The following is a 26,399-nucleotide window of genomic DNA, read 5'->3' on the forward strand; positions in this document are numbered from 1 at the left end:
TGGCATCTTCCAACTCTATGATACTATGACACTTTATATTTATGTGTGTGTATATGTGTATGTGTATATGTATGTGTATACATATGTGTGTATGTATATGTGTATGTTTGTGTATATATGTGTGTTTGTGTGTATGTATATATATGTGTGTGTGTGTGTGTTTGTATATGTGTGTTTGCGTGTATATATGTGTGTGTGTGAATGTATAGGTCTATGTGTGTACATGTGTGTATGTATGTGGGCATATATATGTGTGTGTGTATATATATGTGTGTGTATGTGTGTATATATGTGTGCGTATGTGTGTATATATGTGTGTATATGTATGTGTGTATGTGTGTATATGTATGTGTCTATGTGTGTATATATGTGTGTGTATATATATGTGTGTGTGTATGTGTGTGTGTTTGCGTGTATATATGTGTGTGTGAGTGTATGTATGTATATGTGTGTGTGTATGTATACGTGTGTATGTGTGTATATATGTGTGTATATGTATGTGTGTTTGTGTGTATACATGTGTGTTTGTGTGTATATATGTATGTGTATGTGTGTGTGTTTGTGTGTATATATGTGTGTGTGTTTGTATGTATGTGTATGTATGTATATGTGTATGTTTGTGTATATGTATGTGTGTGAATGTATATGTGTGTGTTTGTGTATATGTATGTGTGTGCATATATGTGTGCATATTTGTGTGTAAGTATATGTGTATGTGTGCGTATGTATGTATATGTGTGTTTGTGTGTGTATATGTGTGTGTGTATATATGTGTGCGTGAATGTATAGGTCTATGTGTGTATATATGTGTATGTATATGTGTATGGGTGCATATATGTGTGTATATGTGTATGTGTTTGTGTGTATGCGTGTGTGTGTGTACAACAAATAGGGAAGGCGGGTGTGAGAGGGGAGGAGAGGGGGGCAAAAAGGGGGGGGGCGCGTGGGAGGGGGGGTGAGTCCAAGAGGCCAAGCTTGGCCAAGGCGACCTACCTGGAGCAGCCAGAGGGGAGGAAGGGTCAGTAGAGGCCAGGACAGCCGCCCGGGGGTTCTGCTGCTGCTGCTGCTGCCGAGGTCGCCGACCCAGGCTCAGGTCGACGGAGGCGCTGCTACTGGTGGAGGCTGCGGATCCCGGGTGGCTTTGGAGGAGCAGCCACAGCCCGAGCAGGAGGCAGCGCCAGGACGAGGAAGAGAAGCGCCCGCAGGTCCCCGGCGGCATGGCGACGAGGCAGCAGCAGCACCAGGCTCCGGAGGCATATTGCGGGCCAGGGCCGAAAGGAGAGCGCCAGCCGGGCAGCAGCAGAGGCAGCAGCAGCAGAGGCTACTCGCCGGAGAGGGAGCCCCCTCCCCTCCCCTCCCGAGCCCACGTGACACAGGGAAGGGGAGGGGGAGCGACAGGAGGAGCAGGCACTCAGGTGGGAGGCCCCTCCCAGAAGGGGAAAGGGGATTTCTTAGGTAGGATTCCAGCTAGACGTTTTCCACCCTGAATTACTTTTCAGGCAAGCACAAGTTGTTCTGATGCTACTGTTTTTTGGTGTCTATTGCATCATCATCCTCATCCTCCTCCTCCTCATCATCATCATTTAAAACACAACTTGATGAGTCCACAGCAGACAAGATCACTCTGCTGGCTGTTGTATTGGATCACACATCGGACACTTCCCAAGTGTCTAGGACTGTGTGATGTATCGGCGAATAATACGTGCAGATCCCAATAAGGTGGCCATTTGCAGCTGGCAGATGGTAAATTTGTCAGCGCTGATTGTGTTTAAGTGCAGGCCATGGTCTTGAGGCTCTGCATCCAGTGTGCCGATCACCACTGGGACTACCTTGACTGGCTTGTGCCAGAGACTTTGCAAGCATCTAGGACTGTGTGATGTACAGGGGCGGCTCAACCCATTTTGCAAAGTAAGCCTTTGCAGTATAGTTGATTTTGTCCAGCAGGGCTCTTGAGGTGCTCTTGGGGGAAAATAGACCTTGACATATGCGAGTTGTAGTTACTGGGATGTATAGTTCACCTACAATCAAAGAGCATTCTGAACTCCACCAATGATGGAACTGAACCAAATATGGCACACAGAACTCCCACGACAAACAGAAAATATATATCAGTGATTGATGGTGGGGGGGGGGGGCACCAAAATACTGTTTGCTTACCATTGAAAATTACCTAGAGCCGCTGGTGATGTATTTTCGAATGATACGTGCAGATCCAAGTAAGGTGGCCTTTTGCAGGTGACAGATTGCAATTTTGTCAATGTTTATTGTTTCCAAATGCCAGCTGAGATCTTTTGGCACAGTACCCAGTGTGCCGATGACCACTGGAACCACCTGTACTGGATTATACCAGAGCCTTTGGAGTTCGATTTTGAGGTCCTGATAACGGCTGAGTTTTTCTTATTGTTTTTCCTCAATGTGACTGTCACCTGGTATGGCAACATCAATAATCCAAATATTTATTTGTTTATTTATTTATTTAGGACATTTATACCCCATCCTATCTCAACCTCCGCAGAGGGACTCAGGACGGCTAACAACAAAGAAAAACCATAGGTATACATATCAAGTAAAAACAATATAAAACATGAGCCCCCTGTGACACAGGGGGTTAAACCCCTGTTCCAGCAGGACTGAAGACTGACAAGTCACAAGTTCGAATCCAGGGAGAGGCGGATGAGCTCCCTCTATCAGCTCCAGCTCCTCATACAGGGACATGAGAGAAGCCTCCCACAAGGATGATAAAAACATCAAATCATCCGGGCGTCCCCTGGACAACGTCCTTGCAGCCGGCCAATTCTCTCACACCAAAAGAGACTTGCAATTTCTCAAGTCGCTCCTGACACAACAAAAAAAGTATAAAACATCATAAAAGCATTATAAAACATTTAAAACAATTGCCAATTTAAGTCATCGTCCTAAAAAACATCCATCAGAGTCCATTAAAACCATAGTTTTGCCATCAAGTCAGTTTAATCCGCAATGACTTGGTCCCAGAGCCAGGATTTCACTTTTTTCCAGAACATCAGGAGGGATGAAATGGATCTGATTTAACTTGGGAGGGAATTCCATAGCCGAGGAGTCATGGAGAAGGCCCTGTCTCTTGTCCTCACCAACCGTGATTGCGATGGTGGGGGAACAGCGAGCAGGGCCTCCCCGGACGATCTTAAAGTCCTAAGTGGTTCATAGCAGGAGATACGTTCGGACAGGTAAGCTGGGCCAGAACCGTTAAGGTCTTTATAGGCCAAAGCCAGCACTTTGAATTATTATTATTATTATTATTATTATTATTATTATTATTTCTATAGTTTAAATGTAAACTCAAAATTAAATTCATAGATTAAATTTGTCTGGGTAGACCTGCTAGAAGAGAAAAGTATTTAATTCTGATTTAATTTCGGTTGGATCTCTTCTGGCAAATCATTGCAGAGTCGATGGGCAGTTGATGCAAAGGTCCTTTACCAAGGATATGTTGACATATGGAGAAGACACATGAGAAAGCTTCAAAAACGTTGGAATCAATGCATGGTTTAATACAGGAGATTTTGAAGGAAGCCTAAATTGTTTTTATTAGATGGCCAAATGAAAACATTATATAGAAGCATCTTAGGACATGATGAATATGCTGCAGCAGGAATTTTATGCAGTCAGCTCTCCATATGTATGGATTCTGCATTCAAAGTTTCAAAACTAATCCTTGGCTTGAAAATATTGGAGATAAAAAAATAAACTTCAAAGCAAACTTTGATTTTGCCATGTTTATAAGGGACACCATTTCACTACTTCATTATATGAAGTATATAAGGGAATTTGAGCATCCAAGGTTTTGGATATCCAAACCCCACCTCTGCCATAAAGGACTTTCTCTTTACACAAAAATGGAAAAGCACAATATAAGTTAGGTATCCATTATCTGAATTGCTTGGATTGCAGGTTTTGGAATACCTCTATTTATATAGGTGTACATAATGAGATTACTTTGGCCACATCATGAGAAGAAAGAAAAGCTTAGAGAAGACAATTATGCAGGGGAAAATGGAAGGAAAAAGGAAGAGGGGCCGACCAAGGGCAAGATGGATGGATGGGATCCTTGAAGTGACTGGATTGACCTTGAAGGAGATGGGGGTGGTGACGGCTGACAGGGAGTTCTGGTGTGGGCTGGTCCATGAGGTCACGAAGAGTGGGAAACGACTGAACGAAGGAACAACAACATAATGAGATATCTTGGAGAAGCTAATTTATGTGCCATATATATCTTATACACATAGCCTGAAGGTAATTTTGATATAACGTTTAAATATTTTTGTTAGCGAAACATTTGTGCACACCAAACAATCAGAAAGCAGAGATGATGCTATCTCAGCCATCTATGTGGTTTATTTTGAATTTTGGATTAGTTCGTCATCCAGATTCAGGAATGAAAAACCTGAAGAGTAAAACCCCGAGGATGCAAACTTAGTGGAATTGATTAAATGAGCTAGCATACAAAACGTCAGCAATTTGAAATTGAATCAAATAATTAAAAAGACATAACATTGAAAATGTAGCACACACTCGCCTTATCACAGGATTTTAATGTGACCTATATGTGAGCAAATGAATGAGAACCCAGGACTGATCAAAACAAGCAAAACAGAGCACATGAAAGCCTAACACATTTTATTATAGCTTCAGGTTTCATACTCCGCCTGTTGCCCACTTGAATCAAGACAGCTGATGAGGTTAGATGTGGCTCCTCAAAGCTTATGCCATAATAAATATGTGTCAAAAGTGTAAGGTGCCACAGGACTGGGAGTAATATATTTGCTGTAACAAATTTACAGGTGTGTGTGTGTGTGTGTGAGAGAGAGAGAGAGAGAGAGAGAGAGATGTTACTTTGGCACCTCAGGCAGAAAATCCCACCAGCACCTTTCCCTTTGCTAGCATAAAAAAAGAAATGCTTTCTGAAGTGTCTGACTTAATCTACCAAACAACACACATACACTCATGCTAACTAGAAAAACAATTGCAGTGTTAGCAACTCCACAAATAAGAAGTGGTCAAATCATCCTATCGTGGATGTCCTTTATTTATTTTGGGTCAAAAGCATCACTACCTCTGAGGATGCTTGCCATAGATGCAGGCGAAACGTCAGGAGAGCATGTCTCTAGAACATGGCCATATCATCCGAAAAGACCTACAATAACCCAGTGATTCCGGCCATGAAAGCCTTCAACAATACATTGCATAAATAAATAAGTTTAAAATTGATAAAAAGGGATCACAAGCAGCTAAACAGTTTTAGGCCAAAAACGGTCAACAGCGACCGCCTTGTCTGTAGCTTCCTCTGTGCATGAGGCAGGGCATTGTGGGCAAGCATACAGATGCTCCACAATCAAACCAGGTAGAGCAGGGGTCCCCAAACTTTTTAAACAGAGGGCCAGGTCACAGTCCCTCAAATTGTCAGAGGGCCGGATTATAATTTGAAAATAGCATGAATGAATTCCTATGCACACTGCACATATCTTCTTTGTAATGCAAAAAAAACCCCCAAAAACAAACAATTAAAAACAATACAATAATTAAAATTAAGAACAAATATAACAAATATAAACATATTAATATTTCAATGGGAAGTGTGGGCCTGCTTTTAGCTGATAAGATTGTTGTTGTGTGCTTTCAAGTCGTTTCAGACTCAGGTTGACCCTGAGCAAGGGCCGGGTAAATAACGTTGGAGGGCCGTATCCGGCCCCTGGGCCTTAGTTTGAGGACCCCTGAGGTAGAGGATTCTCCTAGGTAGTGCCAGGTTGTATTTTGATCTCCCAACCCCACTTCTGAGTCTGTTCGGAGACTTCCAAGTTGTTGGAAAAGACCTCATGGGCCATCCAGTCCAACCCCTGCCAAGAAGCAGGAATATTGCATTCAAATCACCCCTGAAAGATGGCCATCCAGCCTCTGTTTAAAAGCATCCAAAGAAGGAGCCTCCCTTGGACATCCAGTTTGCCCTTGGACATCCAGTTGGGTTTGCCTCATTTTGCTGCCCACAGGGATATTTAGAGGAGTGGTGGTTCTCATGAAACTTTTCCTTGATTTAAATCTACTGGGAGGAGGCTGATAGCCATACAGGGGGTGGCTTTCACAGCATGCAACCTGATCAGGTCTTTCAGACTCAGGTCTATAACTTCCTGTCATGAGTTTTCCCACCTGGAATGCAAGTTCTTCTTTTCCTACTGCTCTCCGGCTTATGTGAGTTTAATTTTTATATTTACTCTGTTTTAAATTGATCAAAGTCTATGGTTGTTAGCTGCCTTGGGTCCCGTAGGTGAGGTATAAATAAAGTAAATGTTGTCCTCAGTTTGTGCATCTTACGGTGTGGCTCCTAGTTCACAAAACCTTTTACACAACTTACATTGTTGTAATATCCCTTTGTAACAGAGTAACACACTTGTCCTTCAACTTCATAGCAGACAAATGTCTATGAGCCGGGATAGTGGAATGTGAAGTTGGTTTGCCATGTAATAACAAACACTTTTGAGGGTGCAAGAGGTTTGTTTTGTTTTGTTTTGTTGTTTTTTTCTTGGTAGGCACCAAATGGTGCAAATCAATGAAAGGCAAATGTCTTTTGGAAAAGAGCAGTTTGTTGAAGTCACCTTTTACAGACAGGGTGGGGTGTGGGGTCTGTTTATGAAAAGACTGTTTCTGTTTGGGCTGAAAAGTCGCCTGTTTGGGCTGAAAAATGCGGTATAGAAATAAAGCAAATAAATAAATAAATAAATTTCTGAAGATTTGTTTGGTAACTTGCTGGATCTTTTCAGGACATCTAGTTCCACTTGATGCATTTTATTTGGTACTCAGAATAGCAATGCCAAGTGGAAAAGAAACCTACCATTGATATTGCTCTCTCTCTCTATATATATTAAAATAAATAAAAACAAAACAAATATCTGGCTTGCATCAGAGTCACCTAAGACATCATCTTATCTATCTTATGATTTGAATGCGAGTACTAATGGTTTGTTGACAAAGCAGTATAAGAGAATGGGGAAGAAATGGAGCTTGACACACCAGACATAACACGAAGCAGTAATGACAGTTCAATTTGGACTCTGCCTTTTCTAAACATTAATGCCACTGTCTTGAAATAGTGCAATAACAGGAAAACTGATATTTTTCTCAATTGCATGTTTTGTTTCTATTCTCAGCCAGTTCCTGTCATTTTGGCCACCATATGGGAAACATCATGAGAACATTCTGGGTAAGAACTACTCTGCGTGGTATCCTTTTCGTGTGACATTTATTTCTTCTGATTATTTCATTTTGATTCATTTATTGCATTGAACTCTCAACTGGAAAAGCTGACACGATATGAAGATTTAAAGATCGAACTTTCAAACATTGTTGTAATATCCTTTTGTAACAGAGTAACACACTTGTCCTTTAATTCCATGGCAGACAAATGTCTATGTGCAGGGATAAGGAGAGACAGTAGAATGTGAAGTTGGTTCAAACTACAAGAAAGGAGATTCCATCTGAACATGAGGAAGAACTTCCTGACTGTGAGAGCCGTTCAGCAGTGGAACTCTCTGCCCCGGAGTGTGGTGGAGGCTCCTTCTTTGGAAACTTTTAAACAGAGGCTGGATGGCCATCTGTCAGGGGTGATTTGAATGCAATATTCCTGCTTCTTGGCAGGGGGTTGGACTGGATGGCCCATGAGGTCTCTTCCAACTCTTTGATTCTATGATTCTATGAACTGCAAAGACTCTGGCACAAGCCAGTAAAGGTGGTCTCAGTGGTGATTGGCACACTGGGCACAGTGCCTAAAGACCTTGGCCTGCACTCAAACACAATTGGTGCTGACAAAATTACCATCTGTCAGCTGCAAAAGGCAACCCTACCCAGATCTGCACGCATTATTTGCCAATACATCACACAATCCTAGACACTTGGGAAGTGCCCAGCATGTGATCCAGTACAACAGCCAGCAGAGTGACCTTGTTTGCTGTTGTGTTTCAAATAATAATAATAATAATAATAATAATAATAATAATAATAAATGTTTATTCCACCATCATCTCCCCAAGGGACTTGGAGCGACTTACACACAATAACAGTGCAGACAATAAACAAAATCATTATGTAACAACAGAAGCAAATTAAATCAACATTCATCAATAAAACAACTAATCAAAATAAGAACAGCAACATATTGAATTAACAGAAATGATCCTTCATAAATTGCAAATGAACAGTGATTATGTAAAGCAATTAGATTGTATGCAGATTGTTTGCTGCTGCTGTGGATTTGGCATGGAGTGTGTGCCCACCCTGAGATCCCATTCAGAGTATTACTACCCAAACTGGCTGTACATTAAGCACCAAGAAGCCAATGTAGATAAGCCCAGGTGTTGCTTTGCAAGACCAGCACTCCTCTACACCTTTCCCCATTGGCTGTTCTTGCCAGGGTTGATAGGAGTTCAGGTCTAGCAACATTAGGAGGGTGTCAGTTTTCCCATCTCTTCCTTGACATCTTGCACATGCATGTCTTTGACTCGAGGCCAGTTTTGTCAGAGTGCAAAAATACATGGAATTTAATGCAAATGCTTTTCAGACAATCAAAGAGAGAGAGTATTTGAGTCTTTTGTCAGTCTATAGACAAATCTACTCAACATTTACCGCATGATGGGATAAATACATGCACTGTTCAATCCTTTTTGTCTTGCACTTAGAGGTTTATGATCTGGCGAACATAAGGTTCAACCTTTAAACCATCTGGTCATTTGCTCCTAATGGCCATATAAGCATTGTATGTCCTTCTTCCCCCTTCATGATTCTGGTGATTAGACATTCTCAGAAATGCAGCTTTGACTTTAAAGAAGCATCAAAATCCTCTCTCAAAGCAGGCAGGGACATTCTGCGGCTCAGACGTTAAAGCAAAAACAAAAAAACCCAGAAGAAATATGGTGCAGTCTGACAGTTTTAGGGCATCAGGACTTTGAAAAGATGTAAACGACAGACAGTGGGCACACAGCCTGGAGAGCTGCACATCTGTATAGTTTTGATGAATGGTGGGCAATTTTTGCCATATGTCCCCACATGATAACGTTGTCTTTCCTAGTCAACAATGTATTATCGTTAAAAATTTGCAACACAATGTTCTAGATTTATACCTTATGATTTTTTATGAAATACATGGTTTTCTTCTCTTTTATCATTATGACAAGCTTGTCAAATAGGTGAGGCGGAGAAACAACAACAGTCCCAAAGCCAGCCAATGAGCTTCAAGGTGAAATGACACTTCAGTCTGTGAGTATAACCTCACACTATGCACATATATAGTAATTTGGTACTGCTTTGGCTTTGATTGTGAGATCTGTATTTGGTGAGAAGTGTAATTCTCTGCTAGAGAGCTCTTGGGTACTCTTCTGAACTACAGCCCTTTGCAAACTATAGTTGCACTGGAGCCTCTGGTGGCATGATGGGTTAAACCAGTTGTTCTCAACCTGTGAGTCCCCAGGTGTTTTGGCCTACAACTCCCAGAAATCCCAGCCAGTTTACCAGCGGTTAGGATTTCTGGGAGTTTAAGGCCAAAACATCTGGAGACCCACAGGTTGAGAGCCACTGGTTTAAATCTTGTGCAGACAGGACTGCTGACCGAAAGGTTGGTGGTTCAAATCCGGGGAGTGGGGTGAGCTCCCATCTCTCAGCTCCAGCTTCTCGTGCAGGGACATGAGAGAAGCCTCCCATAGGATGGTAAAACATCCAGACGTCCCCTGGACAACGGTCCCCTGAGCAACATCCTTGAAGACAACCAATTCTCTCACACCAGACGGGACTTGCAGTTTCTCAAGTCATTCCTGACATGTAAAATAAAAACCCTCTAACACTTATAATTCCCTTCAACCTATTCCTAAAGTTGTGCAGAGTTTTGAAGGGCTTGTCTGGGGTATTGTGGCAACATCCGTAACTGTATAATTGATAGATCAAACTGAAACTTCTATGTGTGCCTTCAACTCACTTTTCAACATACACTGATCCACAGATTTCATAGGGAGCTCTTAAGCAAAGAATACACAGAGGTGGTTTTGTCATTACACAGAAGAATACACAGAGGTGGTTTTGTCATTGCCTTCCTCTGAAATAGTGTGAGTGCTCTTCAACCAAGGACCAACCAGACTTGACTTTGCATATCTTCCAAGATCAGATGGTATCTGGTGTCTTGATGGGATATTTCTGCTCTTTTTTGGAGTTCTCAATCTTTTGTTCTTAAATCTAATAAAATCCAGGCAGGCTTTGCTTTTGTGGATAGTACTACAAACTTTGCTTTGTGAAACAAAACTGGGTGGGGGGACATTGGAATAGGGTTATAGCATGTGAATTTAGCATTCATAAAGCTAAAGTTTAGCAATTGGGCCGGTCTCACCTCTCCCTATACCTGGTAGAACCTCACATACTGAAATAGATTTGGAGACTTCTGAATCATTTGAGATGCTTGAAGAAGCAGAAGGCTCTTTTGTTTATAAAGACTTTATGAAATAGGTCACTGGATATTGTTTTATCGAAATGCTTGCATTAAATGGTTGGATAGAAAGACAGAAAAGTTCCAAAAATGTGCAGCTATTTTGTCAAATTATCAGACTATGTGTAGACAATGTCTGGAGTGTGACATGCAGGCAGAACCTATGCAGATAAATATACATTCGGCAATTCTTAAAGAAGACTTTCAAATATTGAAAACCACAAACTTAGGCTAGGATGATAAGTAAATATGAACTAGAACAATTCATAAAGTATCATTAACTGCTTTTGCTATTATATGATAGCCTAACCATGTATTGCAAGAGACATCCCACCAAATTCTGCATGTCTCACAATTTTTAAAAAATTATTTTTCAAATTTGAAAAGTTTTTCATTTTTTATGATGAGGAAGTGATTTTTTTTTAAAAAAAATTAATCATAGGAACTCATAGCTAGATGAAACAAAGTCAAAATATTAGATGTGTGTCCAAATCATGGAGGAAAACTGTGTTGCTGTTTTATAACTATCTGTGGATAATAAAATATAATGGCACATTATTTTAAAAAGACAATATATTTAGAAGAATGCACACTTGACACAATAGCAGCAATGAAATAGGAATTTAATTACTGTACAGTCACAACTCTGCTTCCAAAAGCTCTTAAGTTAAATTAAAGTGTTGGCAACTGGCAAGCTTTATGACATTGTGACTCACTCCATGTCCATAATCATAACATTTGCTGGAGCAGTTAGAGACTGGGCCTGCGGTTGCAAGCACTGTTAGTAATAAGAAATCTCCAAGGAAATCAGTAGGCTTACTTCTGAGTAAACATCCTTAGATTTAACAGATGTTGAACTCTAAGAAATATACCTTACATACTCATGTATAGAAATTTTACTTTAAAATCAACTCCAAAAATGAGGCCAACTTATCCAAGAATCAGTGTGAGTATTGCATACTAACACTTATTGTGTGTGTGTTGGGGGGGGGGGGGGGGGAGGAACCATCCACTTCTCTTGAGTAGAGTGGGGAAAGCAAGAGCTTAGTCCATTCCAGGCAAACCTAAAAGAAGCACCCACCCCCTTTAGTCTCTCCGCTGTTGAACCACTGGTTTTATTTCCTATACAATCTGCCCCAATCACTGGAGTTCTCAGGGGTGGGGGGACATGCTGGAACCCAACTGGTAACCACCACCCAGAGGACCTTTTCCTCAGCAACCCCAAGACTGTAGAATGACCTCCTGGAAGAGCTCCAACTGCTAAATGAGCTATTGTCAAAAGCTTTCATGGCGGGAATCACTGGGTTGTTGTAGATTTTTTCGGGCTATATGGTCATGTTCTAGAGGCATTCTCTCCTGACGTTTCACCTGCATCTATGGCAAGCATCCTCAAAGGTAGTGAGGTCTGTTGGAACTGAATGAGCTGTTGGGATTATAGACACAACTGAAGACCCATCTCTTCTTGCAGGCCTACCCAGCCAATTATAATAATGAATTTTGAACCTGGATCTTATGTTTAATTTTAATATGTATTTTGTATAAATATGTTTTCATATGTGTATTTTTAGAATGTTTTCAGATGATTGTGTGTTTTTAGCAATGTTGCAACTCGCCTGAAACCAGGAGAGGTGGGATTATTATTATTATTATTATTATTATTATTATTATTCTGACACAAAAACACAGTATGTCACAGCAAATGAGATCTATTTGCTGGATTTCGTATCACAAAATCACAAGTCGAATATTTCCCAAGCATCTAGGACCGTGTATTTTTGAATGATGTGCACAGATCCAAGTAAGGTGGCCTTTTTGCAGTTGACAGATCGCAATTTTGTCAATGTTTATTGCCGGCTGAGATCTTTTGGCATGGCACCCAGTGCTATTATCACTGGGACCACCTGTACTGGTTTATACCAGAGCCTATTATTATTATTATTATTATTATTATTATTATTATTATTATTAATTGAGTGCCTGGGAGGGGAAATGATAGCCAGGGGTGGCTAGTCCCCTGGTACTTTCCTCTCCCTATGGAATGACCCTTGACTTATGCACAGGTCATATCAAAATCCATTTATTTTGGCCCCCAAACCTACCCTTAACTTATACATGAGTATGTATGGTATGCTGCATACATTACAGGTGAACCCAATTTCATCCTTTTCATTCCGACACTGAATCACAATGAAAGATCCTTACCTACCACTAGTACAGAATGCCCTGTGGGAGAAAGGCACAAGGTAAAGGCAACTGATTTTCAATCATACGTGTTCTACAACCTTAAGTTGTAGCAACTTACCTCAAAGACATTGCCTGATAGAGTGAAATCATACATCAGGGACAACTAACACAACCAAAGTAGGTATCACATTTTGGACAATGCAGAAAGGAGCTTTCTACACAGAAACGTTTTTATTTTAAATCAGTTCTAGACATTATTAATTATCGGATGCAGTATACATTCAGTTCATACATTCAGAGTTCACTTCTGTGAGCTTCCGGGTATTTCTCATTCAATTCCCTCATGTAACATTAGTGTCAGAGTGTGGCTTGCTATCAGCTTTGCAATTGCTACCAAGGCTCAAATAGGCCAAATGTTTTTGCATAATCTCTAATTGTTTTTTAAAAATGGATTCGCTGTGGGCATTGAGCGATGAACCTGCATGTGCGTATCATCTTTAAGTCGCATTTAAGTGACAGGAGGTTAGGCAGAAATGTCGCCTCCATGGGACAGAAAATCCCTAGAGAATTATGGGATCAGGTTTTTTTCTTAGCTAGGACTGTGAGGATTGATGATAATTTGGCAAGCAATTAATCGAAACCGATTATCAAAGATGCATTGTGCGGGATTTCTTTGGTTAAGAACAGCGACAAAATAAAGAGAGCAGACCTGCTTCCGTTCACTGATCCAATTCCAAGGTCATTAAATTCTGCTGGAGTCAAAGGGAATTGAATTATCTCAGTATCTCTCAGATTATGTTTTGAAAATGAACCCACTGTGCTCCAGAGTACAAACACTTTCTCTACAGATGGATAGCACCTATATCTACAATATGGAGATGAAGTAGAAGGCTACTAGATATTATTTTGGTGAACAGATCTTTATTTAACCGTGCTGCAACCTAATCAGCTGCAAACAGATTTACAGTTTTACCATTTGAAGCGGGAGTCATAAAACCCAGGAAACGCGTTGTTTCTTGTTCATCTGCTTGTTAGTTTATTTATGTTTAAATCCCACTGTCGTTTGTGCAAAATAGATTTTGCAGCTTTTATCGTGCCCCAAAATCCAGCAAGACATGTTTACAGGGATATCAAGACATACATTTAATGCAAAGGCCCTCATGATTCGATTTCAATGAACTGGGGATAAAAATATAATGTTTTGACGTATTTGCATACAGGTACTCTTTGATTTTGGACAATTGCTTTCTATATCTGTAATTATTATCCATTTTGCTTGAGTTTTTGTTTCATGGCCCTTCCACACAGCCCTATATCCCAGAAAATCAAGGCAGAAAATCCCACATTATCTGACTGTGGACTCAGATAACCTAGTTCAAAGTAGATATTGTGGGATTTTCTGCCTTGATATTCTGGGATATAGGGCTGTGTGGAAGGACTCCTAGTCCAATGTAAAAACTATGTCATGCTGGGTCCATTATTTGATAATTAAGGAATCCAATATTATTGTTTGGCACAGACCACTGATTTAAATCATGCCTCTCAAACTGCAAGCCCCCTCCCACACTACATTATCACTCAGAATGAAAAAATGGATCCTGTAGACCAATTCAGAGTACCAAGTTGGTAGCATACATCTTTGCAGAGTAAATCCACTTCCTCAGATGCAACCAACTTCATTCCCCACAAGGAACTCCAAGATCCCGTTGCATATTGCTCCATATTCAGTTACACTATGTATTCATGATAGTGGTACTACTGCTACAAACATAAATACCCCCCTCCTGAAATCCCACCTTAAACTCCAGCAGGCAACTATGCTGTGATAGTAACTGGGATGAAGCAGGATGATGTTTCCAGGCTTCTGTTACCACTGGATATAGTTTAGAAATGCCATCCTGATGAACCTCAATTGCTAGGAAAATAGACCTAGGTTGCTTAGGGCAGCTGCTGGATGATAAGGTAGATTTCAGTGGGGTCAGACTAAGAGACAACACTTAATTATGCATTCTTAACTAAGTCAGTGATGTAGGATTTTGGCCAGAATTGTCGTGGACAAATGTGTTTGATATAGACCAATAAAATTATGAAGAAAAATACTAATTTTTGAATGGTTCCTTTTCTTGGCACTTTTTTTACGCATTGGGTTCTACCCTGCACAATATATAAAAATATTTCCTTTCTGTGAAAATATTAGTTATAAAAAGACTTAGTATATTTAATTCTGTGTCTTTTTCCTTAAAAAAATATTTACATCTTAATTGCTCGGGGAGATATCAAAGAAAAATGTCATTTAGAAGACAAACTAGGTTACTATTTACATAGGATTACAGTGTCAGTGGCCTAGATGGAAGAACATATGGCACATCAAAAAACCATCAGTAAATTTAAGATGAAATATTACATAGCTGATTGCTTTTTCCATTTGGAAGTTCGTGTCTGAAAACAAGTGGCATTTATGAGGGAAAGTGCTACTTGCAGCTACATGGAAACAAAAGCTCATCGTTTTGGTACCCACAATGTCAAGCAATGACTGGTCTGAGCGAAAGGAAGGACCATCACAGATCTGTCAGTACAGAAAGAACATTCCTCTCTCCTCACATTATTCCAAACCCAATGTTGATTGATCATTCATATTCTCAGCCACAAGCAATTAAATCTACAGCATTCAATAACATAACATCACATTATGTACACTCATGTGCACATTAGACTCAACCTAACACTCCAACCAGGTCTTGAAAAGGTATTTTCTTTGTTTCCAAGAAAATCATTTTCCCAAGCTCTAACTCAGTGGTTCTCAACCTGTGGGTCCCCCGTTGTTTTGGCCTACAACTCCTAGAAATCTCAGCCAGTTTACCAGCTGTTAAGATTTCCGGGAGTTGAAGGCCAAAACATCTGGGGAGCCACAGGTTGAGAACCACTGCTCTAACTCATCTTAGACCAGTTGTGCTTCCCTCATATGCATAATACAGAAGAATATCTAGAAACTCCATTTCCCATGGATAGAGAGCCAAACAACTTTGATAAGTAGCCTAACATAAATTTTGGCAGCTCATCTATCTGGCACACGTTAGGTTTTATAGTGCCCACCCACAGTTGTTTTAGTTCTATACAAATCCTTACAATCTCCCAATAAATAGCTATTTTAAATTGGATGAAAAAGCAGAGTAGCTAAAACCAAACCTCTGAATGGAGGTTCGACAATCACTTTCTCAGGCTTGACTTCAATGCTCCCACTCTCTTACCACAAAATCAGAACATAGGCTTCTGAGCAAATCCTGCCAATTGTAATAGGAAAAGTAAGACTACATTCCATAGCCTTAGAAATCAATGGTAGACCTTTTATACACAATAAAGGTTATGCAGCAATCCTGACAGTTCTTCTTGGTTATAGTCAAATGATCTATGTAATTGTTCACGAATATTTTGTTTTCCTTAATTTTTATTGCTTTAACTTTCTAAGGATTTTAAAGATTTCTTTGTCAAACTTGCCAACAACTTTAGCTGAGCTTACGTTTTGACGCCATTCGTTACAAGCTGGCAAATCTCATTATGTAGGAATCATGGAAAGGAAACAATATTTCTTTCTCGAAGATAGTGTTCCATTTGTCTCATTATAGCAGTGGTTCCCAACCTTTTTCTGACCAGGGACCACTTTGACCAGGAACCACTCTCCAACATTAGTACCAAAAGGGTTACGAATCAGTTTTTGGTCAACTTTAGATTCAGTTTGGTTATTTGGGGTATTGATTCAGAAAATTGCATTGGATAGACCACATCAGCTCCAGTTTCTGATACAGAACATATGCCATTCAGTAGTCACCATCTACTCGCCCACAGAAAACCATATTTAATAATATAGAGCTGATGTGCTGGTAGTAATCTTTTGTGGGTAGTCAGCCTCTTCTCTCCTGACATCCCTGTCGCCTCATCACTATAAAGGGGTTTCGTGAGACCAGTTGCTATCATTGTCACGTGGTTTTGAGGCAACAGTGTAGTAATGGTGAGGCTGCGGACCACATATTTGTTGTTGCAGATCATTGGCAGTCCACAGACCAGAGGTGGGAACCACTGCCTTATAGGGTCACACTGAGAAGCATGTAACTCATCTCATCACTTGGTTAGCAGAGGTTGGGCAAAAGACTTGTACTATAACTCTCAACCTCTCCTACTAAGCATTCTCAGTGGTCATGCCATCTGGAGGATTTTGGGAGTTGTAATCGGCAATGTAATTTTTATCAAGCTATGCTCCCCACTCAGGCCTTCCCTCAGTTCCCAAGACTGTAGTTTTATTTTCATCTCCTGCTTCCTTAGGAATAAAAAACCCAAGCACTGACTTCCTAAGAATTTTGACTTTCTTAAAAAAAAAAAAACCCTGAAAAGAAGGCTTCTGAAAATCATAGTCTTTTTAAAAAGGAAATATTCCATGTTCGTTGTTGTGCACAATTTCCAGGATTACAACTTAATCTTACACAAACATCTTTTCCTTCTTTCTTTCTATTTCAGGAGTACCAACTTATGGGCCTTCAACGACTAAACCCCAACATACTTGAAAAGGAGATTTTTCAGTTCCAAGATTTGAGATTCTTGTCATTCAGTGCAAAACTGTGGGTTCTGGAACGTAAACTATGCAAAATAAAGGCAGGCGAATATAGTTAATTCACATACATTATTGTCAATGCAAATTCTGGCCACCAATGTACCTTATTAACTTGAGAATACTTTTGAGAGTTTGGAAAAGGTACCAGGAAACTGCTGTGAACCAATCAATCCCCTGATATTATGCAAAACTGGAAGACTTTGTCTGGAAAATCACAAGACATCTTCCATATGATAGACTCAGGGAAGTGGCCATACACGCTCTAAATTGATATCCTGTTCTCGATAAAGTGTAGTCCTCTTCCAGTAGAGCCTCATCTCCAAAGATACAGCTGAAGCAGATCTGTGCAACAATTCATTGTATGTTTTGTAGCGTTAGATACTTCCAGTTCAAAAATGTAGTGGTACTTTACAGAACTGATGATTATTTCAGGAAAGTTCAGTTGTAGGTATTCAATTAGTATTCCTGCAGTTCATCAAACAAATGTCATTTCTGAAAGGTTTGGAAACTCTGTAGCAGTTCAAGTTCGATCGATCAACAAACTAAAAATGCGGCCTATTGCTTCTCAAGCTAGAGAAGCAAAACAGGGACACGAAAATACGTTCATCAGTGCATAGTATTAGTCATATCCGTGAGCATGATTAATATGCTGGAAGCTAAATATACGGCTGTCATTTTGGAGTTAATTTCAGACTATTGTCAATGTCAAAAGGTATTTTGCAGTGCTGTGCTGGACTGTCTGTCCCTCAAGGAAGAAAATACACATTTTTACAGGAAGATGTGGATCATTCTAAACTGTTGTCAAATGAAACAGCTAAAACACTGCTTAAGCTTCTGAGGTCCCTTCACCATTTTCATGAGGCTGCAGCTGTTCCCTTTCCTGCTCTTCTTGAGGCGGCCGCACACGTTTGAAGAAACCCACCTGAGTAGCAAAGAGAGAAAAAGTGAAGGAAAAAATCGTCAGTCCAAGATTCTTCTCATCAATGGTTCACAATACTTGAAAAACATGCTGTCTAACCATTTATCAGATAAAAATTGTTTCCTTATTAAGTGGTTGACAAATCAGGTTTAAGCGCAGTTAAAAAGGGTTTTCCATGCATGTTGTAGAAATGCATTTCCTTCCTTCAGAATTTTCTTGTAAATAATAATAATAATAACAATAACACTTTATTTATACCCCGCTACCATCTCCCCAGGGGACTCGGTGTGGCTTACATGAGGCCGAGCCCAAAATACAACAATACAATAACAATAACAATACAAGCAATTTAAAAACAACCAAACAATAAAACAATAACATAAGCATTATCAATAGGACAACACACTTAAATCTATGGGTAGGCCAAATGTAATTAAATTTAAAAGATTAAAAAATAATGCTGGATATGGGCGAAAAATGATGGGGCAGTTTGCAGAAACATACGAGCAGACCTAAAACAATATAAAGTGCTTTGGAGGACCAAGTGCTATGGGATCATGATTCTGGGAAGGCACACTGGAACAACCACGTCTTCAAGCTCCTCTTAAAGACTGCCAAAGTTGGGGCATGCCTGATGTCCTTAGGGAGTGAGTTCCAGAGTCGAGGGGCCACCACCAAAAAGACCCTTTCTCTCGTCCCCACCAAGCTTGAAGGCGTAGTTGTTCCAGTGTGACCGCTCCCTGTAACAACCTGGCTGCTGCCCGTAAATAGGTCGGTGCTTCCAACTGGACAGTCCCATTTATATTTCCTGGTCATAATAGAAATAAAGTACTAAATAAAATACATTGTAGTATACTGCATAAGTCAACAATATCAAATCAACAATTTATTAAGGTCACCCTGTGGCAGTTGTCCTCTAAAAGATATCTAACAATCCCCTGTGGGGGATGGCTGGTCATGTAGGACAGAATTGGATATAAAAGTTGGCTACGTTGCAGTGTAAAAGCAGCACTTCAATAAAAAGTGTTCTATTGTTTCTATTTCATTTCCTTCACAGGGACATAGTCTTTGGGTGTAAGGAGTTCCAGACAGTCTGCCTCTTTGCAGCTCAACAATATAAAAAAGGACTTTGTGGCATTTAAAATGGCAGAAAGTGCTTTTTAAGGAACAAAACCAAATAGCTCTTTATCTGTCTATCTGATTTACCACTTCGGATGTGTAACATTTTACTTCTCTTTCTCTTTTCCTTGTCCATTCCTTCTTAACCTTTTCACATAAATCTCTGTCTGTACTACTCATGTAGAAGAACATAAACTTAGCACTTAGACACACCTTGACTGTCATTACACACATATCCTTTATATAGAGATGACCCTACAGAATATATGGATATGTTTCTAAAAACCACACAGATACTTGGAATCATGAATAATAGTTAACCATGTATTTTAAATAGGGCTAGAAGTATATAATAGAAAACATTGGGGGGACCCAAACAGGCTCACAAGTACTGTTGGGAAATAATATTTTTGGGAGCATGATGAAACTATGGATATTGAGCCTATAGATAAGTATGACATATGGAATTTCTTATTGCATCCCCAAATGAATCCCTTCCCCAAAACAGCACTGAACCATATCTGTCCACAGATCTGGAAAACATCTGAACACAGCAATCCCAGGACAAAATGTTTTAATATCTTGATGTAAAGTATTTATATACTCTTTTATATAAACATTTTCAATACACAAGTTTAATAAGTAAACAAATATATAAAACACTTAGAAATAATTTATTTTAATCAATTGAAGCCAGCGCTCCCTTAGCCAACAGCTATGGAAATTTCAAAGGCTGTAGCAAGTTTTTATCTGAGTGCATTTCTATTTCTTATTTGATATTTCAATTAAGCCGGCATAAGAACTATTTTTATGCAGATTCATTATCTTTAGTGTTTTAATTTGCTACTGTATTTGTACATCTACAACGTATTAAGTGCTCTACAAGATTACTGGAGAGTGGCTTTGATTTCATAAGTGTATGTGTGTCTATATTGCATAAATGCATTACTATTATTGAGTCATATGTAAAGCAAATCTACAAAGGCAGTCCCAGAGATACAAACTTCCAACTTACAAGTGACTTCTAGTTAAGAATGAAGGTGAGATAACAGGAAGTGAGAGAAATCTACCCCTAGAAAGGGAATTTCACTCCTGAAAGAGTTATTATATACATTTATAATATTATAATGTAATACAATATAATACTACTACTACTATGATATTATAATGATATATTAAGATCTACAGAGACACTCGCTGGAACACCTCAGCAAGCAAGAGTCCAAAAGTGGCAGGCTCAAACCCAGAATCTCAACCAGTGGCTGATACCAAATGAGAGACTCCCCCCTGGGCACACAGAGGACTGGGCGACTTGGAAGGCACTGAACACTGTCAGGAGGGCTGATTCCATTTTCTTGCCCTGGTGAAGAGAGTTAGACTGGATGGCCTTAAGTATTTTCTGTTGGTCATGGGAGTTCTGTGTGGGAAGTTTGCCCCAATTCAGTCGTTTGTGGGATTCAGAATGCTCTTTGATTGTAGGTGAACTATAAATCCCAGTAACTATAAATCCCAAATGTCAAGGTCTATTTCCTCCAAACTCCATTTGTGCCAAGTTTGGTCCAGATCCATCATTGTTTGAGTCCACAGTGCTCTCTGGATGTTGGTGAACTCCCAAACTCAAGGTCAATGCCCACCAGACCCTTCTAGTGTTTTCTGTTGGTCATGGGAGGGAGTCCTGTGTGCCACGTTTGGTTCAATGCCTTAATTGGTGGAGTTCAGAATGCTCTTTGATTGTAGGTGAACTATAAATCCCAGCAACTACAACTCCCAAATGACAAAATAAAAAAAAATGAGCGAAGGACGTACATTGGGTTGTCCAAATTTGCTGTCCAAATTTGGTGTCAATCGGCCCACTGGTTTTTGAGTTCTATTAATCCCACAAACGAACATTACGTTTTTATTTATATAGATACACACATACACACACACACACACACAATTATATACATATACATACACACACACACACACACATATGGTTGCACCTATTTGTAACTTGGAAACTGCCTGTACTTAGAAGTAAGCCTCACAGTATTCCTGAGATCTACTCAGGAAATTGCTCCCATAGTTGGCTGAAACAGTGGAATCTTTGCTTCGCGATGGTTCAATTTACACACACTTTGTTTCATTAACAATATTATTTAAATTGTACAAAATTACATGTGTAAGATATATAAATGAAGCAAAATTTTATTTTGTATTTAGAGTTGGGTCCCATCTCCAAAATATCTCATCATGAACATATATGCAAAAAGAAATATTCAAAAATCCAAAAAATAGATGCTATCTAAAAACACCTCTGATCCCAAGCATTTTGGATAAGGGGCACTCAAACCCAACTGTATCACTTTTGTTCAACAACCTGCTGGAGGATTAATCAAAAACAACACTCACCTTGTGCATAACAAAGACGAGAAGTGCTAAAAGTAACAATCCTGCTAGGACAGCTACTATAATCACCCAAACTTGCACTGTCATGGGGGCTGGTTGAATGCCCCACAAGATATTTGTGGTAACCTAAAGGGGGGAAAACACCAAAAAATAAAAATCAGTGTAAGGCATGTACTTTGGAAATTCTTAGTGATTTAGTCTATGACTGGAAAGAGGTCGCATCAGCACATGGCGGAAATGTTATTTTTGGATTACAGCTCCCTGAATCTCACTAAGCATTGCTACTGCTTCTGATCAGAATGGCTGGGAGACTCTGGGAGTTTTAATCTCACAGTGACATCCCTAAATTATAAATGCTGAAAGGATCAAACAAAAACTGCATAATATAAAATAATATATTCTCGGTGGTGGCTCTCTGGATCTGGAACTCCTTCCCTAGGGAAATCAGACAGGCTCCTACTTTGTCCTCTTTTTGGAGACAACTAAAAACCTGGGTGTTCCAGTGTGCTTTTGATTAAGCAGTCCGCCAGTAATTGCCCTGTCCCTACTTAAGTTCAGTACATTATGTCGGCCCTCTTATCATCTACCCCAACACTTTTGATGACAGTATTCCCAGCCCTGTCTACTTGATTGTTGCACTTTTCTTGCACACCCTTCAGGATGTATTGCACTCATTGAGCCTGAACCTCAGCTATGTTCTTTTTCTCAGCCATATTGTTTTGATGTTGTTTACTATTGTGATTGTTTTTATATTTAATCTGATGTTTTTAATTGTTTGTGTTTTTATCTGTAATTTTTTGGGCTTGTCCCTTGTAAGCCACCCTGAGTCCCCTTGGGGAGATGGTTGGCGGGGTATAAAAATAAAGTTGTTGTTATTATTATTATTATTATTATTATTATTAAAGCACTGAGCTGCTGAACTTGCTGATCGAAAGGTTGCAGGTTCGAATCCAGGGAGAGGTGTAAGCTCCTGCTGTTAGCCACAGCTTCTGCCAACCTAGCAGTTTGAAAACATGCAAATATGAGTAGATCAATAGGTACAACTCCAGCGGGAAACTAACAGCGCTCCATACAGTCATGCTGGCCACATGACCTTGGAGGTGTCTACAAACAATGCCTGCTCTTCAGCTTAGAAATGGAGATGAGCACCAACCCCCAGAGTTGGACATGATTGGACTTAATGTCAGGGGTAAACCTTTACTTTTACGTAAAGTCAACCAGAAGTGATTTGAAGTATCGTGCTTTCTGGTTTAGTCCCACTAGTTTCATGGAACTAAACTGGTTAAATGCATTTCTGTCACATCTAGAGGTCATCTGCATTGCAGAATCAATAAAGTCTGACACCCCTTTAACTGCCATAGCTCAATGCTATGGAATTTTTGAAGTTGTAAAGGACCCGGCACTCTTTGGTAGAAAAGGATAAAGATCTTGTAAAATGACTACTTCAGTGATTCCATAGCATTGAGCCATTGAGGCAATTAAAGTGGTGTAAAACTGCATTAATTCTACAGTATACCAAAGTTGCATTCCTTTGTACATTTACCTGGGAATGGGCTTCACATAACATTGGCCGGACTGTCTTTTAAGTAACCATGCATAAAATAAAGCTAGATTTGATTTGTGGGTTGTCATAACTGCCTGACTTGAGTTCGCAGGCACTCCAATTCTGTATGCCAGCGCCCATTCTGCTGAAACAACCAAGTCTGATATGGAGCAACATCTGAAGACCACATCAAAAGCTTTTAATTGAAGGCCTAAATTTAATTAAAAGCTTAAGCAGCATGCACTCAAATTGAATAAGCCCAACAACTAATAATTTAATATTGCTTAGTAAAAAAAAGGAACAGCTGATTAGACGGATGTTTCATTTTGACGATTCTTTTCAGCTTAATTATGCTGCCCCAGGTCAAATCAATTCTGCACATCAAATGGCTTACTATTGTAGAGTTGTGGACATCTTCAGGGAAGGGAAGGTTCTTGTAGGGGAACTCAATGACACTGAAAGAAGCCGACGACTTGAGAGAATAGGAATGGTTCTGGTTTTCTTTCTGGGATGAGAATACAGAAGAAACGTTAAATTGGACCTTACATTATACAGAGGGGAGGGAGAATTTGTAGAAATTCAAAAAGTCGCTCACGTTCATGAAGGTCTGAGTCCAAAGACGAGACTTTAAATACAGAACCGCAGTCTTCCCCCTCTCCAGGCGACCAACTTGGCAGACAATCTTTAAACATTCAGCAGTTCCACAGCCCTACAAATGGGGAAAGGCATACACAGTTGTATTATATGCGCTAACATAAAAGCCAAGCTCTTGAATCAAGTAGTTTTGTGTCCACTTCCCCACATGGGTCTGGAGAACAAGCCCTATGAGGAGCGGCTTAAAGAGCTGGGCATGTTTAGCCTGAAGAAGAGAAGGCTGAGAGGAGATGTGATGAGGGCCATGTATAAATACATGAGAGGAAGTCATAGGGAGGAGGGAGCAAGCTTGTTTTCTGCTTAACTGGAGACCACGACGCGGAACAATAGCTTCAAACTACAAGGAAGGAGATTACACCTGAACATTAGGAAGAACTTCCTGACTGTGAGAGCCGTTCAGCAGTGGAACTCTCTGCTCCGGAGTATGATGGAGGCTCCTTCTTTGGAAGCTTTTAAACAGAGGCTGGATGGCCATCTGTCAGGGGTGCTTTGAATGCAATTTTCCTGCTTCTTGGCAGGGGGTTGGACTGGATGGTCCATGAGGTCTCTTCCAATTCTATGATTCTATTCCATTCTATTCGAAGCTATTCTCAAGCGCACTATGCCCCATCCAAACCTCTCCTCCTCACATGCAAAGACCCAGGAGGGGCTGCTGCTGCTGCTGTTTACTGGTAGGAGGTCAGGGAGTGGGGATGCAGCTGAGGAACAGTTTAGCCCAGCTCAAAGAAGGTGTGCTACTGCTTCTGCTCATCTAAAGTGCCTCTCCATTTCTTTCCATCGTCACCAGTAGCCAGTGACAGCTGGATTTGACAGTAGAAAATGTTTTGTATGCTACACACAGCACTTTTTGCTCCAGAAAAAAAACAGACAGAAAAAAAAGGATAAATATAGGCATAAGCCACACTTACAAACACACATTTCACTAAGAGAATCCCAACCAGTGGTTTTTTGTTTTCGTGATGCGGAATTACATGCCTTTAACATTCCTTTCGGGCTTGCTTCTTATGCCTCTGATCTTAAGGGGGCTACATACCCAAGCAACTGCCCATTTCTCAGAAGTTTGGGGGATCAATTTAATAACTGAATCAACAACAAGTCAAATAATAACACAGCCTCACAAAAAATTGTTTGTGTGTCTTGGTTTTTACGTCTGTTCCTAGGGTTATTTGGGGAACAGATTCAGAAAATTGCACTGGATAGACTGCATTGGCTCTAGTTTCTTAGATATGGTTATTTGACAGGTGAGTTGATATAAGGCATATGTTCTGTATCTCAAAAAAGAGAGTTGAGATGGGAAAACGGGTGCCATTTTTGGAATCAGCAGTTCAAAGATACTCAAACATTTGATGCACCAAATTGTATTTTGGCCGGTGAGAATTGCTGTTGTTGTGTGCCATCCAATTGCTTCCAATGTATGTTGTACTTTTCACAGTGTTTTCTTGTTCAGAAGAGTTTTGCCTTTGCCTTCATCTCATGCAAACCACTTGGCTGCAAAGAAGATGTAAAGGAGACAACTGCCCTTCAGGCTGACCTCATTACTTGCTGGTTTTAAACCTTTTCATCTTAGAAATAATTCATCATTTGGATTTTTTAAAATCTGAACTCATCACCTATGGTTGTTGCTGTGGGTCTTCAAGTTGTTTCTGACTGATGGCAACCATATGACAGGATTTTGCTTGGGGAGTGGAGGGGAATGTCCAGAGAGAATTTGTTTTTGCCCTCCTTTGAGGCTCAGAGAGTGTGATTTCTCCAGCGTCACCCAGTGGGTTTACATGGCTTGAGTTTGGATTTCAACCCTTTTCTCCAAAATTGTGATTTGTGTCAACTCACTGATTCTTACAAAACTTGACAGACTAACAAAAAAAACCCAAACAAACAAAAAAAAAACCAACCAAGTAATTTTTCAAAAATTGAAGAAAACCAGACTTTGCCCAACTAGAAACTATAAGAATTGTTTCCTCATAATTAAGGACCTCATCACATTAGAGAATGAATCCACTTTAATCTGGTTTCTGCCTTGAACAGCCTCCCTAAACTACAAACCCCAGAATTCTGCAGGGGGCTGAAACCGGATTTAAAGTGGATTCATGCTCTAGTGTGATAAAGTACTTAATCTAATTCTGGAATGAAGTTAATGATGCACTTACAACTTACGTACATCAATAATTTTAGTCTAACAGTACACTGACTTGAGTTGTCCATGTTAGGAAATTTACCAACCTAACAGTATAATGTAAATCATAGAATCATTGAGTTGGGAGAGACCTCTTGGGCCAAGAAGCAGGAAAATTGCATTCAAAGTACCCCCAACAGATGGCCATCCAGCCTCTGCTTAAAAGCTTTCAAAGAAGGCTTCCACCACACTCCGGGGCAGAGAGTTCCACTGCTGAACAGCTCTCACAGTTAGGAGTTCTTCCTCATGTTCAGGTGGAATCTCCTTTCCTGTAGTTTGAAGCCATTGTTCTGTATCCTAGTCTCCAGGGCAACAGAAAAC

The 26,399-nt window shown here is 40.1% G+C and overlaps 2 protein-coding genes across 2 annotated transcripts in view; both read right to left on the reverse strand.

Moving 5' to 3' along the window:
* The window catches only part of FAM171B (family with sequence similarity 171 member B), a 52,495-nt gene extending 51,140 nt beyond the window's left edge, over positions 1-1,355 (reverse strand). Inside the window, exon 1 of the mRNA XM_060780249.2 lies at positions 994-1,355. Coding sequence (XP_060636232.2) covers positions 994-1,219 — 226 coding nt within the window. The 5' untranslated portion in view covers positions 1,220-1,355. The remainder of the gene's footprint in view (positions 1-993) is intronic.
* Positions 1,356-13,577: 12,222 nt separating this feature from the next.
* Positions 13,578-26,399, reverse strand: part of ITGAV (integrin subunit alpha V) — a 92,379-nt gene continuing 79,557 nt past the window's right edge. The window contains exons 27-30 of the mRNA XM_060763845.2: positions 23,847-23,960; positions 23,646-23,756; positions 21,712-21,834; positions 13,578-18,201 (exon numbers count right to left, since the gene is read on the reverse strand). Coding sequence (XP_060619828.2) covers positions 18,106-18,201; positions 21,712-21,834; positions 23,646-23,756; positions 23,847-23,960 — 444 coding nt within the window. The 3' untranslated portion in view covers positions 13,578-18,105. The remainder of the gene's footprint in view (positions 18,202-21,711; positions 21,835-23,645; positions 23,757-23,846; positions 23,961-26,399) is intronic.

This window comes from Anolis sagrei, chromosome 1 (assembly GCF_037176765.1).
Source record: "Anolis sagrei isolate rAnoSag1 chromosome 1, rAnoSag1.mat, whole genome shotgun sequence".
NCBI classification, from domain to species: Eukaryota; Metazoa; Chordata; class Lepidosauria; order Squamata; family Dactyloidae; genus Anolis; species Anolis sagrei.